General features: G+C 37.9%; 1 protein-coding gene across 3 annotated transcripts in view; it reads right to left on the bottom strand.

Moving 5' to 3' along the window:
• Positions 1-20,062, bottom strand: part of UBE2E1 (ubiquitin conjugating enzyme E2 E1) — an 80,757-nt gene that overhangs the window by 4,092 nt on the left and 56,603 nt on the right. For 2 of the 3 annotated variants that reach the window (XM_026708159.2, XM_026708158.2), the window contains exon 4: positions 7,959-8,091. In XM_026708159.2, coding sequence (XP_026563944.1) covers positions 7,959-8,091 — 133 coding nt within the window. Of the gene's footprint in view, positions 1-1,720; positions 3,438-7,958; positions 8,092-20,062 lie in introns of those variants that run through there. The other variant, XM_087915612.1, reaches the window with a different exon arrangement.

Raw genomic sequence — 20,062 nt, 5'->3', positions numbered from 1 at the left:
AGTTCTTATTGAAAATGTTGCACTGATTTTAATGTATTCAGCATATATATGTAATGGTAAGGGGTGGGAATGAAAAACGAGCAAAGAAGGTAGGAAAAGATATGCAGGATGAAAGAATATGCTTTTTAAATTGTATGCGTGCTTGTTTGTGATCAGTGGACAACTAAAGAAATTCAACAAACTCTTTACATTCATTAACACCACTGTGAAAAAATCTTAAGGATTTGGAATGCAATTAAAATATGCCACTATCAGCTTTCCTTGAAAAGAAAGGGCAGGTCAATTATTTGTTTCTTTGTTTTATTGTCACCAATTCACTTTTGATTTGTGACTCTGGGCAGGATACAACATTAAAAATCCAATTTAAAATTCACAATGAAACCCCCTCCTCTTCCCAATTCTGTGGTGATAACAACAGAATCAGACAATCCACTTGATTGGTGCCAAATGGAGTCCCCAAGCCCACAAACAAAACTGTCTTGCTAGGCCTTGCAGAAAATAAGGTGGGGGTCAATCACAGAGAAGGCCTCTTTCCAACGTCCGATCAGATGTACTTCCTTGATAGCTGGAACCCACAACATGCCCTGTTGCAGCCCATCAAATATCCTGGACACAAGCTTTAAAAGTGATAGCCAGCACCTTGAATTACATCCAGAAGCAGTTCCTGAAAATGTGACATGCAAATTTGGACTTGCAAAAAACCATGCAGGCTGCTGTATTTTTAGTTAACTATAGCTTCCAATGCTCCTTAAGGGCAGCCCCTTGTAGAATGTAATACAATAATTCAAATGGGAGATGAACAGGGCATGGAAGATTGTGGGAAAGGCCTATTGGTCCAGGAATGGCGCACAATACGTGCAAAAGCCCTTCTGGTCATGACTGCTACCTGCTTCTTGAGCAAGAGTTGTGTGTCCAGGAGAAACTCTGGATTACGCATCAGATCTGTCTGGGGGAGTGCAATCCCATCAACAACCAAAGATAGTAATTCTTCAAGAATAAAGAGGCTCCAAATCCAAAAGCACTCTGCCTTGTCAGGGTTCAGTTTTAATCTTGTTTCCCATCCAAACCTTCAGCCTTATTGCAGTGAGAAAGGGCAACTGCAGCATGACCATGGACAGAAATGTATAATTCAATATCATCAGTATATTAATGATTCAGATCCCACTGTGATGGATGTCTCATCCAACAGTTGCATGTTGTAGATGTTAAACAGGAGTAGAGAAAGCACCAACTCTTGAGGGACTCACAATGCGGGAGACTAGTGTTTGATCTCTCTTTCTCCTCATCAACATTGATTGGAGGCAAACCAGGACAACACTATGACTCTCCACTGCCAGTCTAAGCAGTTCCAGAAAGACACAATCCATGACTGATGTTATCAAAAGCTGCTGAGAAATCAAGTGGAGCAAGGATGGATTCACTACCCAGGTTTCCATGTTGTTGAAAAACATGCTATTGATGAACTCTAAATTATATTTTTGGGATGATATGATAAGGATTCTCTGCTGAGATTGCATTTTGGTAATTTGAAAATAGTTTGGAAGAAATTTATAAACAAGACAATTTTACTCTATATAAGTTGTAACTAAAACTGGCAATAAACTGTCAGTATCTAACACTAAATACTAGCAATTGTTGAACATGCAAAACAAACACATTTCTTTTACTGATGATTGTTCTAAACATGATTGTTATACTTTGAAGGGAACACAGGCAAACATTTAAGAAATAGAGGCAGAACACAAATGACAATTTAATTTGATAAGAGTAAAAAGGGTGATACATAGCATTCCAATACAATTCTCTAATTTGCATAATTGGAACTAGTAGAAAAACAGGATAGTATGCTATTGATTCAAATAATTTAAACAAAAATACAAAAGGAGAAAAAAAGTACTGATGCATTAAGAAAAAGGAAAACATTTTCTGTGATAACATTCTCCTTTTTTTCAGAATGCAATGTACTTATGTCTATGCTACTTAGTGATGAGTACAAAAATATTCGTGAATGACAGGAGGTAGACATTGGGCAAGAATGTTTATGACTTATTACACAATTCCTCAAACTTACCCATCCTCCTGTTTAAACACTTTATTAGCGTAACTTGTTATTCCCTACTGAGTTGAGGGTAGGGGTATGGTATCTATAGTTATCAGAGTCTACTAGAATATTTCTCTGAATTTCCAAATGTTGCATGTAGTTAGTACCATGTTTCCCTGAAAAAAAGACCCTGACTTATATTTTTTTGCCACTAAAAAAGGCACCAGGTGTTATTTGGGGGGGCATGTCATCCACTGACTAACCTCACTTTTGTGTGCATTGCCCCCTTTTCGCGGTCAGGGGCCTTCAGGAATTTCTTCTTCTGTGGCCGGCAAGACTTTCCTGAAGGCCTCTGCAGCCGATAACAGCTCCAGATCGATCCGGGGCTTGTTATCAGCTACGGAGGCCTTTAGGAAAGCCTTGTTGGCTGCAGAAGAAATGGGCTGGCAAGGCAGGTGTTGGGGTATGCAAGGCCTGGCTGCAACTGTCTGAAGGTAAGTAGTAGGGCTGCTCCACCACTTCCATCCCCACCATAGATTAATTTTTACCCCTGCATCCTGGAGTGGACAGGATCTTAAATAGGGCTTATTTGGGGGGTAAGGCTTATATTGGTAAAAATCAAGCTAGAACTTACTTTCAGGATAGGTCATATTTTCAGGGAAACAAGGTAGATTGTTATTCTCTTTGTGGTATTTGATAGTTTAGCTTGAAATAAAGGTATGTCCTCAATACTAAAAACAAATTTAGAAGAAATGTATATAATATTTTCCTCAGTTAATAATTTGTATAGCTCTTTGGTTTTTTAATGGTTAAAAATAGGTAAAGTCTAAAAAGATTTTCTTCATGAACTAGGAGAATTATGAGACAAAAGAATAACCTATATGGATCTCTTCTAAGCATTTTACAGCAATGTGGAGTATTATCGTGATTTCTAAACACTGTATTAGAAAGCTTTAATTTGCACAGTGCACAAATTTAAAATAATTAATCTGGTATCTTCTTAACATATCTATCTCCACACTTTCATGTTTATGACATTAACAGCTAAGCTGTTTGTTAGCATCTTATTTCAAGCAATTAGCCTCCTTGAATATTATGGAAAGATTAAAATATACTGAAAGCAATAACTTTAAGAATATTTTAAGTCTGATTTAGTAAAAACAATTATTCATTTTGAATAAATGATTGTATCCAGACTAATTCCTGAGAGTGAAGTCTGGGAAAAGAAAATGGGGAGATATAATTTGCTGGATTCTCTTCTTGAATTGTTTTCCACAGCTCTGTAATAAATGGCAATGGCCAGTGTAGTAGAAAACAGAATTGGAGAAAATTGATGTCCACTCCGCTTCTTTTGTGCAGGAAATAGTGCACATCTTGAGGCTCCAGGCTTCAAATACTGCAAAGATACTTAAGATCACATCACTAACATTAGAAAAAGCAACATAATTCTAAAAGAACATCCAAAAAGTCTTTCAATATTCAATAAAGCAAAAATAGACTGTATAGAACAAAACACATTCTGAACAGCATTTAAAAACAGATATTCACTCATCTGCTTATTGAAGAACTTAGGTAATAATGAATAATAGAACAGAAGATGGCACAAAATGGCACAACTAAATAGTTTACGGTTGGAATGGAGAGTACCATGGTTGTATACTGTCACTATATTTATTTAACTTATATGCAGAACATATTATGAACAATATTGGACTACAGGAAATTGGAATTAAAATAGCTGGAGAAGTATCAATAATCTCAGTTATGATGATAATATCAATCCAACAGCCAGAAATGAGGAATACTTAAAAGAATTTTGTTACAGTGAAGAGTACAAATGTCAATCTCATGCTTAATTTTAAAACAAAACAAAACCCAACTACTAATACTTGATTAAGTATTTCATTAACAGTAAACTGGCTCAATCTACAAAACTTCAGATACACATAGACAAACCAATTAAAAAATGAATATTTCTATATTTTTTCCTATGTTTTTAATTAGAAACAAAACTATGAAGTTGATATGCACCAAAATACTCTAATAACCAAAGGTGTGAAATAAAATCCTTTTGAGGGCCTTTCTGAAAAGTAAAAGCTTAGGGCCCAATGATAACAGACATTATCATCCCATACTTAAAAATGGTGACATTATAGGCATGATGACATTACAGGCATGATAAAATAAGGAAATGTATTTTTTTATAATTTTATTTTTAGAAGTGGAAAGAGATTCACATTCGAACTAGTTGGGCATTCCTATGTTATGAGTAATTAGTTTTTTTACTAATCATGCATGTCTTATAAATAAGAAATTGAGAAAGTATCTTTTAGGAACCTGGGAGGTGATTCTAAAAGTGGAATCAATTCATTGATATTATCCTGTTTTCTTAAAAAGATAAAAAGATAAGGTAAGAAGATTTAAGAAGAAACCTATTTTCTATGGAGATAGTGTGGTCAAGAATTTGATACTTGGAAGAAAACCCTTATAACATTATAGACAAAGTATCAAATTTCAGAATAATCATACTAACAACAGAAGTGTTTTAATTTTTTTATAGTTTTAGTAAAATACTAACAACTACAAGACCAGTATCATCAATAAAAAAATGAATACAATAAAAACCCTACATAAGTTACACAAACATAATGAAACGGAAGAAAAAAGAATTAATTAAAAATCCACATGTACTAGTATGAGATTGAGTTCTTAAGCTTCTCATTAAAACTAAATTGTATAGAAATATACTGCTTTATCTTTCAATTTTTAAAACCTAATGACTTGAAAAATAGATAACTAATACCTTTAATCCATTCCTTAATATCAGAATGATAATTTTCTTCCATTTACCTAAGAATGAAAGCTCTTAATAAAACTACAGATTCCATATTTTAGAAATATCATTTAATCTTACATTTATGTCTTTATTATATTTTCAAAATTGTGGTAACATTTGCTATGACTTTGAACCAAAACAGAATTGTGGATGAACAAAAACAAAGAGCCCTTCGATATTCTGCAGTACCAGCACAAGAAAATCTGATTTCTACTTTTTATAACATTCTTTCAGAGATCTAACAGTATCAAATAAGATTTTCTAATGTATCCAAATTAAATAGTTATTTTTTAAATCATAAGGAGTAAATTTTACATTTTTAAAAATACTTTTTTTTTAAATTGCCAAAATTGGATATTCTAGTTCTTCATTTTATGTAACTAATGCTAACTTTCTTAATATTCTTTATCTGAGTGGTTTCACTTAACTGCCACATCCCTTAGGGATACTAAAATTTCAGATACTGTACCATTGAGGTCTGTAAATTATCTTGGCCCTACAATTTTAGCCAAATTCCTAGTTTTTGTTTTCTGAAATTATTTCACTACATAAATGTATTTTCAATCACAATTAAGAAGGTACAACATTTACAAGTACATTGATTTTATAGTCCATAAAGCAACTTGTAAATCCACTGGGATTCTGATAAAGGACATGATTTAAATTATCAGAATAAATCTATAAATGAAATTAAATCTAATTGAATTAAAGAATATAAACATACTCCAGAATACTGCTTCTATTTTGGAAGAAAAATACCGAATAGTTCTTGTCTGCTTCAAATGGATCCTCATTTAACAAAACTTTAAATTTTAAAAATCTTCCAAGACTGGATAAATTAGTATACAAGATTGCATTGAATAAATATTAGGTCACAATGGCCAAAATAAAAATGATATTTCTATAAGAGGGGAATAGAAGAAAAACCAAGTATTTGGTACAAATTCAGTAGTCTTTCTAGCTCAGGAAAAGAATAACTTTTGTATTACCTGGTATTCTTAGATATCCACATTTTTCAAATATGTTAATGTTATGCTCTCCAAGAATTATCTTTTGCATGAACCTTTATTTTGTCTGATGTAATAGGTTTCAGTCTCAATCAGTGAACTACATCTACAGTGGAAATCTACTGACTGGAGCAAGGGAACATACTTGCAGAGAAGCAAGTTGGTTTTAGGGAAGGCCACTCTATGTTGGTCTACTCTGACAAATATAGATTTGATTAATCAAGTGATATAATAGATAAATGGTCATAATCAATGACAGATGTTCCATTTTCATACCTTCTAACATTTTCAACTTCCTGGGCATCTCGCACATCATTCTCCCACACAAAATAATCTGCCGCTTATTTAAATAAGATTCTAGTATCTCATTGTGAGACTCCTTTTTAGGAATATATGCTTAAATATCCTCCAAGATAGTGTCTAAAACATTTAGCAGCAGCATAATGACATAAATATAGTTGTGTCAAAACTGACTAGGCCCTAATACAGCAAGATGTCTATATCATTTTTCAAATCATTTTCTAAATAGAAGCTCATTAGACGATACATCAATTTCCGCAGGCCATTTTGGCTGGCAGAATGCTGCAGGAGACAGCGCCTTCTTCACCTTGTCTTTAGCAGCATCTGCCAACTAGAACTAGGTACCCGCCAAGATCTGGATCGCTGTTCAGAAGAGCCAAAAGCATCTGGCTCTTCACCTAAGTCTTTGATGAGAGAGAGTGAGCCCCCTCGTATCATTGAGTTTGTCATCTTTTATCTTAATTTTTTTACCTGTGATTGATTTAATTGTAAACCGTTTTATTGTTGTGAGCCACCCAGGGTCATTGAGAATTGGGTGGTATATCAATTTTGTAAATTACTACTAATATTAAGTTCTTCTCTAGGACTCTGTTAGAGGTAGTAACAATGTTTGATAGACTGTTGGATAGACAGTTTTTAGACACACCTGGATAAACTATCAATTTGTTTATGCTCTGCTTCTATACAAAAGAGTCAAGCCCCATAGCAGCTGGTGACTGTACATGCCTTTAATCACTACATTATGGAATTGAGACTATTTGTGCCAGAAAGTAAATCTCCCTTTGTCTGGAATAGTTTTGAATGCAAAGGGAAAAAATGCATCTTGAGCCTGTGTCAAATGGCCACCATGCTCATGCCAACCACACCCACCCCTGGCCAACACCCCACCACCACCTCCATTTCTCCGAGGTCAAATATAACCCTGATGCTGCCCTCAATGAAATTGACACCCCTGGTCTAGATTATTGGGTAGGATATTATTGTTGATTCTAGGTATTCTATTATGCTTTTATGTGATTTTTTAAAAATGCCTTGTAGATCCTAACAGATGAAAAGCCATATATAAAAGTTTTTTTTTAAATAAACCCATAGATGGTTGCAATCTGAAAGCCAACAAAATACATAATTTTGACAATATTTACAAAAATAATTTATGTGAAAACCACAAATATGCCTTTATTGGAAAAAAAACCCTACTGTAAATTGTTTTATATATCTATGATTTAAAGTATAGCAATGTTGAACTATCATAGGTACATTTATATTGATAACAACTGGCCACCCAATCTATTATATCCATTCAGAATGGATTTCCTGGCTATGATAGCTATTAAGCAAAGGGACAGTCTGTCTCCTGGATGCTCTACTGGAGGTTTTCAAGCAAAGATTGGACAGTCCTTTGCCCGGCATGTTATCAAGATTCCTGCTCTAGGCAGGAGATTGTACCAAAATATCTCCAAGATCCCCTCCAACTTATGATTCTATGATGATCTTAATGGCTATCCTTAATCTCTCTCTCTCTCTCTCTCTGTCTCTCTCTCCCTCCCTCCCTCCCTTCCCCTCTCCAGATAGACATTTCTGCAAATGCAACTCATTGCACAATCATTACAGTAAATGCTTCAATTATCCCTGTAGTATTTATCCAACAGTTAAAGAGCTATATTTGCAAAAAGGAAAAAATAAGGGGAATTAAATTATGCTGAATAGTATATAAAATGTTAATGCCTACAGTTATGCATTAAAAGCTAATGAGACCATGTGATGCATTTATTACCTTTGGAGGCTTGAAGGGATATTCTGGTGTAAATGTAATGTCAAGGAAGAAAACTCCACCCTCATATACTGAACCTGGAGGTCCTAAAATTGTTGATCTCCATTCATAGATATTATCACCTTTTGGGCCAGCACTATAAATTAAACAGGACAAAAATTGTCAGTGGTTAGCTTTAATAAGACTTAAATATTTATGAAAAATAATTCCTCTAAGCATATTAATTACAAAATTAACACTGTAAGACTAGCAACGTATATTGATTAGGTCTCCCAGAAAGCTGACATCTGTGGTGATGCTGAAGGGGAAAAAATAGTAATACTGGTCTTCTCAATGCAATTTAAAGCAAGGCAGAGAAAGAACAATTTAGGGTGAAGATTAAAATGGGTTTTTTTAAAAGTGCAGGGTAATAAGGAATCTTGCAACCATCTATTTTTGCTTGCTTTCTTGCTTATACAACTTGTCCAATAGTAAACCCCACAAAAATGTTATTCCAGAAATATTTTCTTGTCCTTTTATGCTATCTCCCTGTATATTTCTATCACATTTTTGGAATGTTTAGCTTTCACCTATAAAACATTTGTTTATAATGATCTTTCACTATATGACAGATTTCAATTAACAGAAACTTGCTCTGACCTCAAGAAGCAAATGAATGGTTACTGTGAATTTACTACAGTGTTGGATCTGCCTGGCACCTACTTCAGAAAAAAGGGGTGAGGGAAGATAAAAATGAAAAAAAAAAATTCTCCAGGCAGAGTTTATTTAACTAACAAACATATGCAGGAAACACACAACAGTAGTAATGGGAAACTTCAATTATCCTGGTATCAACTGGAAAACTAATTCTGCACCAAGTGAGAAATCAAATAAGTTCCTAACCAACCTAGCTGACAACTTTGTTGTCCAAAAGGTAGAGGGTAAAGCTAGAGGGACAGCCATACTGGATTTAATTCTTACAGAGAAGAAGTAATAGAGGGAGTTGAAACTGCAGGAACCAGAGTGACCATGTCATACTAGAATTCAACATAACACAAACACAAGCAACATAATGACACCAGAGTCTTGGATTTTAAAAGAGCTGATTTTAATAAACTCGGAGAGAACTTGGGAAAGATTCCATGGATGAAAATCCTAAAGGGGAAAACAACTCAAGAATCTTGGGAAACTCTGAAAAGTATGATCATAGAAGCCCAGACCAGCACAATACCACTGAGAAAGAAAAACAAGAAATCCAAGAAGAAACCAGCATGGCTGCACAAAGATCTCTTTGGCAAATTGAAATTAAAAAAGGACAAGTACAAAAAATGGAAAGAAGGACATACAAGTAAGGAAGAATATCAGCAGATAGCCAGAATCTGCAAAGATGAAGTCAGGATAGCAAAGGCTCAGAACAAACAAAGACTTGCAACAAAAGTTAAAGATAAAAAAAGTTTCTTCCAACATATAAATAACAAGAAAAAAATCAAGGAAACAGTTGGTCCACTATAGAGAGAAGACGGCAAGGAAGTAACAGGCAATAGAGAGAAAGCAGAACTGCTTAACTCATTCTTTGCATCAGTTTTCATGCAAAAAGAAACTATAGCTCAACCCACCAAAAACATAACTGTAAAAGACAGGCCAGAAATAAAAGTTAAAATAAGCAAAAAAAATAGTAAGAGAACATCTTTCTGATCTTGATGAACACAAATCACTGGGGCCTGATGAATTACATCCCAAAGTTTTAAAGGAGCTGGCAGAGGTCATCTCAGAACCACTGCACCATATCTTACAAAAATCCTGGATCACTGGGGAACCACCAGAAAAGAGCAAATGTGGTTCCCATCTTCAAAAAAGGGAAAAAAAACAGACCCAGGATACTATAGACCAATCAACATCAATACCTGGGAAGATACTGGAAAAGATAATAAAAAAACCAGATCTACCAACATCTAGAAACAAGTAAAGTAATAACTAGCAGTCAGCACAGGTTTGTTAAGAACAGATCATGCCAAACCAATCTTATTTCATTCAACAAAGTGACTAAATTAGTAGACCAGCAAAATACTGTGGACATAATATATTTAGATTTCAACAAGGCATTCAACAAAGTAGACCACAACCTACTTCTTAGTAAGTTAGAAAAAAGTGGAACTGATAGCACCACCATTAGATGAACTTGCAACTGGCTGATAAACCATACTCAACGAGTAGCCTTAATGGGTCTAAGTCTACATGGAGGGAAGTAAGCAGTGGGGTGCCACAAGGTTCTGTCTTAGGCCCAGTACTCTTCAATATCTTCATTAATGACTTAGATGAGGGAATAGAAGGGGAACTTACCAAATTTGCAGATGATACTAAGCTGGCAGGAATAGCTAATACCCAAGAAGATAGGCTCAAGATCCAGATGGATCTTGACAGACTAGAACACTGGGCCATATCTAACAAAATGTAATTCAATGTTGAGAAAAGTAAAGTCCTACACTTAGGCAAGAAAAACCAAAAATACACATATAGACTGGGTGAAACCAGGCTCAATAGCAGTACCTGTTAGAGGGATCTTGGAGTCTTAGTGGACAACCAGCTAAATATGAGCCAGCAGTGTGCAGCAGCAGCAAAAAACACTAATGCAATCCTAAATTGTATTAACAGAGGGATACAATCAAGATCAAGGGAAGTACTAATACCACTCTATAAAGCCTTAGTAAGACCACACCTAGAGTACTGCATCCAGTTTTGTTAAACACATTATAAAAAAGATGTTGAGACTCTAGAAAAAGTACAAAGAAGAGCAATCAGGATGATTAGGGGATTGGAGGCTAAAACATACAATGAACGGTTGCAGGACCTGGGCTTGGCTAGTCTGGTGAAGAGAAGGACCAGGGGAGACATGATAGCAGTCTTCCAATATTTGAGGGGCTGCCATAGAGAGGAAGGGGTCAAGCTGTTTTCTAAAGCACCTGTACGCCAGACAAGAAATAATGGATGGAAACTGAACAAGAAGAGATTTAACCTGGAAATGAGAAACTTTCTGACAATCAACCAATGGAACACCTTGTCCTCAGAAGTTGTGGGAGCGCCATCACTTGAGATTTTCAAGAAGAGATTGGACTGCCATTTGTCAGAAATGGTGTAAGGTCTCCCGCTTGGGCGGGGGGGTTGGACTAGATGACCTACAAGGTCCCTTCCAACTCTGGTTATCTGTTAAATATTTATAAAGTTTATATAGATGTCAGTGTAACTCTGGGCAGTGAACAAAATAAACATCACAAAATAAAGACTCATTCCATTAAAATAATAAAAAAGAAAAAACTGAGGACCATGTTCAGCATTAATCCCTTGCTCCTATATAAAGGTGGGTCCTATATATAAATTAGCATTTGGTAATGCATTTTCTGTTCTATTATATTCTAAACTTTATCAGTGAAAGTCAACAGTAATAGAACATGATATTTTCAAATGAATCATGAAACTGGAAATAATTACATTTATTTGTGAAACTACAAGAAAAAGACTCAATAGGGAAAAATACATCAATATTAATTATGGGGGAGAGGGGGAAGAAACATCTTCAAAATTGGAACATAGCATGGTACTGAGGACAATTTGCCTCAGTAACTTTGCTTGAACTATGTACACATCACATTGGAAACAGAAGCCTTCTTTACTAGTGTATTAAAATAAGATGCAAAATTACTACTTTAGATTTTAAGATACATAATTAGCAGAAATCTTTTCTCAGAACTAGGTTATAAAAGATGCAGTATGCATTTTCTCCCAGATGGGCACATAATTGCAACTAAAAGACAAAAGCCAATTAATATTAAAAATTATTTATAATTGCATTTCATGATGTAACAAGCTAACATAAAAAACTTCAACCAGACAGCAATTAAATCCAAAACTTATGTAGCAAAAAAGAAAAAGTAGTGGGAGTGGGAAAGAGAGAGGGTAACCATAGCAAATGTTATGAATAAAGTTGGGACAATATATTAGTTAATATACTTTTGCAGGAGAAAAATTTCCTGCAAAAGTATATTATCAAAATTTCAATGAAATTAACCTTGGAATACAGCAATTTAAGAAGTTTTTTACTCCTCATACTACTAATTATTCCAATCAGCAAATGGCTACATATTTACTTTTTAAATGCTTTACTCAGTGATGTTTTGGAAATATTATTGTAATATTATTTGATTGGGCGTTGGTCCTTACCTGATACGCCCTTTCTCGTCGAGCTGTGTAGAGCATCCAGAGTGGGAGGTGCTCCAGTCTTCGCTCTCACAGGCTGAGCTATAATTGAGGAACGCTCCTCCTCCTCCATGTGACTCCTCCATAGCGTTCCTCAGTTTTACGAAGACGAGAAGACAGAATTGCATCCCCTCATCTTAACGTTTGAACACTCTCAACTATAAACTGCTTGAATCATTGGCCGAAACAGGATTCCCCACCAGACGGACAATTTAGGTGGGACTGGATGCTCTACGCAGCTCGGCGAAAAGGGCGATGGTAAGGACCAACACCCATTCTCCATAGAGCTGCTGCGAGCATCCAGAGTGGGACATACCAAAGCATGGCCTGTCCTACGGGAGGGACTCCGTCTGGGCCGGAATCTCCTCTGGGTCTCTAACCACTTGTTGAAGGACTCGCCTGCCAAAGGACACTTCTGCTGAAGCAAAGACATCAATTTTATAATGGTGAATAAAGGGTAACGGAGACGCCCATGTTGCTGCTCGGCAGATATCAATTATCGGAGCCTGGGTAGCCCAGGCTGCTGAGGTAGCCGCACTCCTTGTAGAATGTGCAGTAATTCCACTAGGAACAGGAAGCGCCTGTGTTAAATAGGCCTTGGAGATTGTAGCTCTGATCCAACGGCCTACGGTAGACGGGGATACTCTGAAACCCAGCGTCTTTGGTTGAAATGACAGGAACAATGACTCTGACTTCCTGAAAGGAAGAGTACGATGAATATATATAAAAAGTGCCCATTGGACATCAAGAGTGTGCCACTGCCTTTCCCTTTCTCGAGAAGGTCTGGGGCAAAAATTAGGCAGGATAAGTTCCTGTGATCTGTGGAAAGCGGAGTTGACCTTGGGTAAGAAGGAAGGATCTGGTCGCAAGACCACCCGGTCAGCGTGGAAAATGCAGAGATCCTTTCTAATGGATAGAGCTGCTATTTCAGATATCCGTCTTGCCGATGTGACAGCTACAAGGAACACCACTTTAAACGTAAGGAATTACAGAGACGCTTCCCTCAGGGGCTCAAAGGGAGGTTTGGTCAGTGCCGTGAGCACCTTATTAAGGTCCCAAGCCGGGTATCTGTGGATTACAGGAGGGTGCAGATTGGTGGCACCTCTAAGAAATGCTCGGATACGCGGGTGGTGCGAGCCAGAAGAATTGCCAGAGACAACAGTTGATAACGCTGCCACCTGCCTTCTCAAGGTATTGGGGGAGAGGCCCCTGTCCAGCCCATCCTGCAGGAAGGCCAAAATTTGTGCGATTGATGGGGAAAGTGGATTGATGAGCGACTTGTGGCACCATTTACAAAAGCTGTTCCAGGTGGCATTGTATATGCGGGTGGTCGAAGGCCATCTTGCTGCCAGAATGGTACTGATGACCTGATTGGACAAGCCTTCCTTTTTTAGACGGTCCCGCTCAACCTCCAGACGGTTAGCTGAAGCCACTGTGGATTTGGATGCTGAAGAGGTCCCTGGGATAGGGAGATTCTGTCTGGCGGAATCCTCCAAGGAGGGGCCACTGACAGGCTGCGAAGGTACGCAAACCACAATCTCCTGGGCCAGTACGGGGTAACCAGGAGAACTTTCGCCCTCTCAAAGATCAATTTCTGGATCACTTTGGGGATTAGCGGAAGAGGGGGAAAGCGTATAAGAGCCCTGTGGGCCATGGGCAGCGTGGGGCATTGTGATTCTCCGCTCCCTGGGTGGGGTAGCGTGAGAAGAATCTGGGAGTCTGGGCATTGAGTGGTGACGCGAACAGATCCAGCAGTGGACGACTGAATATCGCTGAGGCCTCCTTGAACAGGGAGGGGTGCAGGCACCATTCTGACTGGTCTAAGGTGGCCCTGCTCAACCAGTCTGCCTGAACATTTGAGACCCCGAGATGTGGTCTGCCCTGATGGATAAGAGGTTGGACTCTGCCCAGCGACAGAGCCGCTCGGCCTCCTTCATGAGTCGGATGGAATGTGTTCCCCCTTGACGGTTGATGTGAGCCTTGGTCGTAATATTGTCCGTCAGGACCAGTACGTGACGCCCGCGCACCTGAGGGAGAAAGGTGCGTAGAGCTAGGTACACTGCATGGAGCTCCAGCCAGTTGATACTGCAACATTGCTCGGGTGCTGACCAAGTGCCCTGGGCTGAAAGCGAATGGACGTGAGCCCCCCATCCGGATAGGCTGGTGTCTGTCGTGAGAACGACTCTTTGGGGCTCCTTGAAGAGATGTCCCTTGTTGCTAGCAGGTCTGGTCCACCAGAGGAGCGAAGCAAGGACCTTTGGAGGAACCTTCACCACGGCTCTTGAGTTGCTTCTTCAGGAGCGTTGATAGGGTGGCAGGAACCACTGCAGAGATCTGGTATGTAGACGGGCCCAGGGAACAATGGATATGCATGAGACCAATTTGCCAAGCAACTTTGATAGACTCAGTAAGGATGCTTTCCTTGCGCGTCTAACCTCCCTGATGGACTTCCGGATGCTGAGAAGCCTCTCAGGGGAAAGAAAGACCTTACCTTTAACTGAGTCAATAACTGTCCCTAAGTGAGCTATCCGGGTGGAGGGGGAAAGTTGGCTCTTCTCCCAATTTACGAGAAGACCATGGGACTGAACAACCGAGAGAGTGGTTCTAGTGTCCCTCTCAGATTGGTCTTTGGTGGGGGAGAGGATGAGGATGTCATCCAGGTAGCAGTGAATGCGGATGGGGAAATTCCTGAGGTGAGCCGCAAGGGCTGCCAGAACCTTGGTAAAGGTCCTCGGAGCAGAGGCTAGACCAAAGGGGAGTGCCACGTATTGAAAATGCTGGCTGTTGTAGCAAAATCGCAGAAATTGAAAAAATGAGGGATGAATGGGGATGTGAAGGTAAGCTTCTGAAAGGTCAAAAGGCTGTTAGGCTCCCCCTTTCTCCCCCCTGAGGGCGAAAAATGACCCACTAGGTAGATATCAGGCACACCAACTGCGAGGGACCAAAGGAGAAAGAAAGGAAAAGCAAACCTGAATTATTTTTAGAAAGATCCTGGATCGGCCAAGGAAGAGCTGTAAAATGCTGCCTGTCTCTTACGAGGCTGAGGTAAAAACTGGGGAACGCTACGCAGGAGTCATGTGGAGGAGGAGGAGCATTCCTCAATTATAGCTCAGCCTGTGAGAGCGAAGACGGAGCACCTCCCACTCTGGATGCTCGCAGCAGCTCTATGGAGAATTACATGATCTGTTCAGACAGACAACACTGCAGCTAACCTGCAAATTGACAGAGAAATAGCTCTATTGAACATCCTCAGGTCTGAGTCTAGGAAATTATCTAAATGGGATTACTATACTGCTAAAATACTATTATTACTTCAAGTTGCATTAGAAAGCTCTCCTATAACGGAATTCTGAAAAAGCAATTTAGAATTAGAGTGTGCCAGCTAGAATTGTCAATTGGGATTCATAGTAAAAAAAATGAAGTAGTAGTAAAAAAAAACGTTAATTATTCTTAATCACAAATTTCTCTGCATCAATTTTTCATTTTTTTTTAAAAAAATATATTGCTATTACTGAAACATGCTGCCTCTTCTGTATCCAAAATAGTATTCGTAGTGTGTGCTAATTATATTACTCAAAACTAATATTGTTGTGGCCATTAAAAGGTAATATACAGGTTTACAACACAATGAAAAAAAGAAACACCAAACCAAAAGCAACCTAGTAACTGATACAACTGAACATATGATGGCACATAGAGCCATCATATGTTTACTGGTTTCTTAATTGCTTTAATGGATGCCTCAGATCATTCCTTATCATAAGGAGAAGTTTGCTATCGATATGAAACACATTAAAATACTTTGTTAAAACACCAATCTCTTTGGTAATGATTTTAGCTTTCCTATCAACTGTACACAATAGCACTGCAAAAAATTAAAAGCATGTACATAGAATAATAATGGAAAATAATGGAAAAGGAAATGTGTTGTTAACATCATTAGGTTTCAATTAAAAATAAATTAAGGATTCAATTAGTATCTGAAACACAGCAATGAATAACAAAGACCCAATTAGTAAAGCTTTACAATATACATATATTCTGCCTGCAATTTTCATGCAATTATCTACTATGTAGTAATTACTCAAAACCTTTCCTCTCTTCCAATAGTGCTGAATACAGAGGACAGGGTAGATGAAGTTTCTCAACTTCCCAACTTTAATATGTTGTTAGAGTATGCATTATTATTTCTTAGCTCCACCACTCTCATTTAAGCAACTTATTTTTAAGAAGTTTTTTTAAGAAGTCTGTATCAATTAACTAAATTCTAGACAAATGGCAAGGCTGGGAAATGACAAATTTAGAATGTCACTCTTAATAATTAATTTAAATATACTTCCATATTATTATTAAGCTGTTACATATATAGGTATGTTAGAGAAAATCTAAAGGTGTTAATTATACTAAAATAAAGTGTGTGTGTGTGTGTGTGTGTATATATATATATATGTATACATACATACATACATACATACATACATACATACATACATATGTATTCAGCTTTGTTCAGGTATTTTCCCACGTCATTATAGTTGTGCTTTTAAAGTTGTAGCGACATTTCGGCAGAATCTCATCTGCCATCATCAGGCTTGTGTATTGGGTTCATCTGTGTATCAGGCTTTTGCAGCCGTTTCTGTTTTAAATTTGAGCAGAGTTGAAAAGGGAGAGACAGGGCAGATGACTACAGACACTGCTGCTGAACTAGGATTTTAACATTGATTCATTCAAGAGGGGAGGACGGGCCCACCATGAGCAACGGGAAAAAGAGGGAGCGCCCTCTTTCAGCTACCCAGTCCGTATGCAACCCTACCAAACAACTTAAAATGGATGACTTTTTAAATGATATTCAGTCAACAGTCATAAGTAATAAATTATCATCCTCACTTATTAGCCTTTCTAACAGATACGATCCACTGGAATGGGACTTACAAGCTGAGGTAGAGAGCTCACAGCCTCCGGACATTTCTGCTTCTTTATCAGGGGAGTCTTCCCTCTTTCAAACATCAGCTGTCGGTGTTGCCACTGAGGGTTTGTTGCAACAAGAGTATGGGGAATTACAAAATAAAAACTTTTTTGATTTTATATCTAGGCAATGCATGCTGATGGCACAGACAGTGCTGACTACTTTTGAGCTTTTAACTGAGGTCAACAATAAAGTGGACTCATTAAAAGGGTCAACTGTTAAGTTTGCTGATCCAAAGATGGACGCTAACTTGGATTTCACTAAAAGTATAAAAAACTTGTAATGTGATCTACTCCCACACCTAAAGGTGCATGCTAAGCAAGGTTCTCTCTCCCAAGAAGTCTCAGATAAAAAGCACACAAGTTTTAACTGTTATCTGCAGCGGCATCAGATTACCTTACAAATTTTAAATAACCAAACGAATAAAGGGAAGTGGGGATTTAGAAATGCAGTTATTCTTTCCCTTAGCCAGCTTCTTCGCTGTGAAAGGCAGCTGGTGGATTTGCAGAGGGTGGAATGGCTTCCCTCCAGAGGGGCTTTTAAATGTATTTTGTTGACTTTTAAAACAACCCACTATAGCCAGTATGCTGTTTAAAATGAATTCCTGTCTTAGTGAATTTGGAATTTTTCCTACTCGCGTGTTTACTAAGAAAGGTATTAGTCCTTTAATAACTCATATTGGTAAGAAGAACACTGCTTTCTGCAAGCCTAATTGCAATTATTTTAAAGCTGTTAACTCTAAGGACATTATCTCTCCTGCCCCCTTGAGAAGTGGCAACTTGAAAAATCAACCTCCTATCCAGCAGCGTACTGAGATACTGGAGTCAAGCCTGATTAATTCTTTTTGTACTTTGCCAGAGCTAGAACAAGCCAGCATCATTAAAAGATTAGACGACCTGAAGGATCTTTTAAAAGTCACACGTAAAGCTGCAAAACCTTCCATAGAATTTGCTATTCTGGTTGCAGATGTTATTAATGCTCTTTCTGAGAATTCTGATGGAATTCCTCTTCATATAGATGCTGCAAATAATAACTCTGTAAAAGAGGTGTACAGGCGTGAAGAAAAGAGTAGTTGCTCAATTACTGTGGAACAACAAATAGAACAACAAATAGAAAATGACTGTGGAGTAGGTGTTGAACTGCATCATAAGGAGGTTCCCACCTGCTCGTTGCTACTCCCTTTGGTCTCGGACACTATCCCACCGGGCCAACCTACAATGATACCTTTGCAACAGGTTGTTGGTCCTCAGAAGCATTTGGAGTCTGTTTACCAATTTGGCAGTAGTGAAGGCAAACACCTAACAAACCAGTGCATCTTTTTTTGACTCTGAGGGAATCTTGGATAATATTACTCCTGTGGAATGACTGGAAAATGTTAGCATCCCTCCCAATGCTCACATTAATTCCCCCCCTATAATGACAAATGACAAGCAAGTAGATTATTTTCATCTATTGTCCTGGAATATTGCTGACTGGAAAGCCTGAGCCATGGATGGTGACTTGGAGGATTTCCTGATAAACTTTGATCTTATAGCCCTTCAGGAGACCTGGCTGACCACGGATGAAGAACAGATCCATCTGCCTGGCTTTGATTTGTGGTCTATTCCTGCAGTTAAATCTAAGACTAAAGGAAGGGCCTCTGGAGGCTTGTCAATTTTAGCCAAAGCAGAGTTGGGCTGGCAAGCCCAGAAGCTTGGTTTTGGTGAAGCTTCTGCTTCTCATTTAACTGTCAAGTTCTTCTATGGTACATTAGGATTGATATTGCTGAATATATATATATCCCTCCTCACTCCTCCCCTTATTATATACTTAATATCTGGGCAAATTTGGAAGAGACAGTTATAAAATTAAATGTCCAATATCCTAACGTTACTATAGTTTTGGCAGGAGATTTTAATGCCAGGGTAGGGGTATCTTTACATAACTTTGTTTATTCTGGTGTTATTCCTGAGGATTATTTACTATCTATTCCTCCCTGGCATTCTAGTGATTACAAAAGAAATATTGCAGGTACACAATTGGTTTCTATGATTTATAACTGTAATCTCTATATTATAGGAGGTAAGGATTATGGTTTTATATATCCTTTTACTTATCACTTAAGTAACTCCAGTGGCGTTCTAGATTATATATGTGTTTCAAGAGATAAGCTTGAGAGGTTCGCAGATATACAAGTCCACGTGAGGGAAGGTAGTGATCACCAACCAATTTCAGTTTTATTTCAAAGCAGTTCAGATATACGGAGAAACTCATCTTGTGGCAAAAAGTTTTTTTGCAAACCTGGAAGTGAGACAGGATAGAAAAGTCAAATGGGCCAAAGTTGATACTGCGGCATTATCTATTTTTTTGGATTCTGCACAACCTCAGATCTGGAGAAGCTTAATTTCTCATTCATCTTCCAGCTCAGATAATATTATGGCACATTATGATGATCTATGTCAATTCATTGAAGAAATTTACTGTCAAACTTCCGATAAGAAACCACCAACAAGTTGGAGTTAGCTGGTTTGATTCTGACTTTTTGCACAGTAGAAAATATTTGAGAGCTGCAATGCGTACGGTTCAGCGATGTCCCACCTCAAAAAACTATAGCAACATGTTGAAAATTAGGCATGATTATAAGAAATTGATAGCATCAAAGAAGGCTTCCTTTAGAACTAAATTATGGTCGGACTTGGAAATTTGGGCAAAAGGGTTAAATTCAGCTTTCTTTTGGAATGCTGTCTCAGGTATATTGAAGGGATGTAAATTTTATTTTGATATCCCCATTCCTGCTTCAACCTGGGAGAATTTTTATTCTAATCTTCTTTTTAAACCCAATCAGGACTCTATGCATACCCAAAGCAATGATTTATTAACTTTAGAAAATCTCCCTATCTGGCCCCCCGTTTCTGTTTCAGAAATTAAATCC

Source organism: Pseudonaja textilis, chromosome Z, assembly GCF_049901715.1.
Source record: "Pseudonaja textilis isolate UNSWEBS1 chromosome Z, rPseTex1.2, whole genome shotgun sequence".
NCBI classification, from domain to species: domain Eukaryota; kingdom Metazoa; phylum Chordata; class Lepidosauria; order Squamata; family Elapidae; genus Pseudonaja; species Pseudonaja textilis.
Note: the sequence above shows the minus strand (reverse complement) of the source record. Positions and strands in the feature narration are given on the sequence as shown.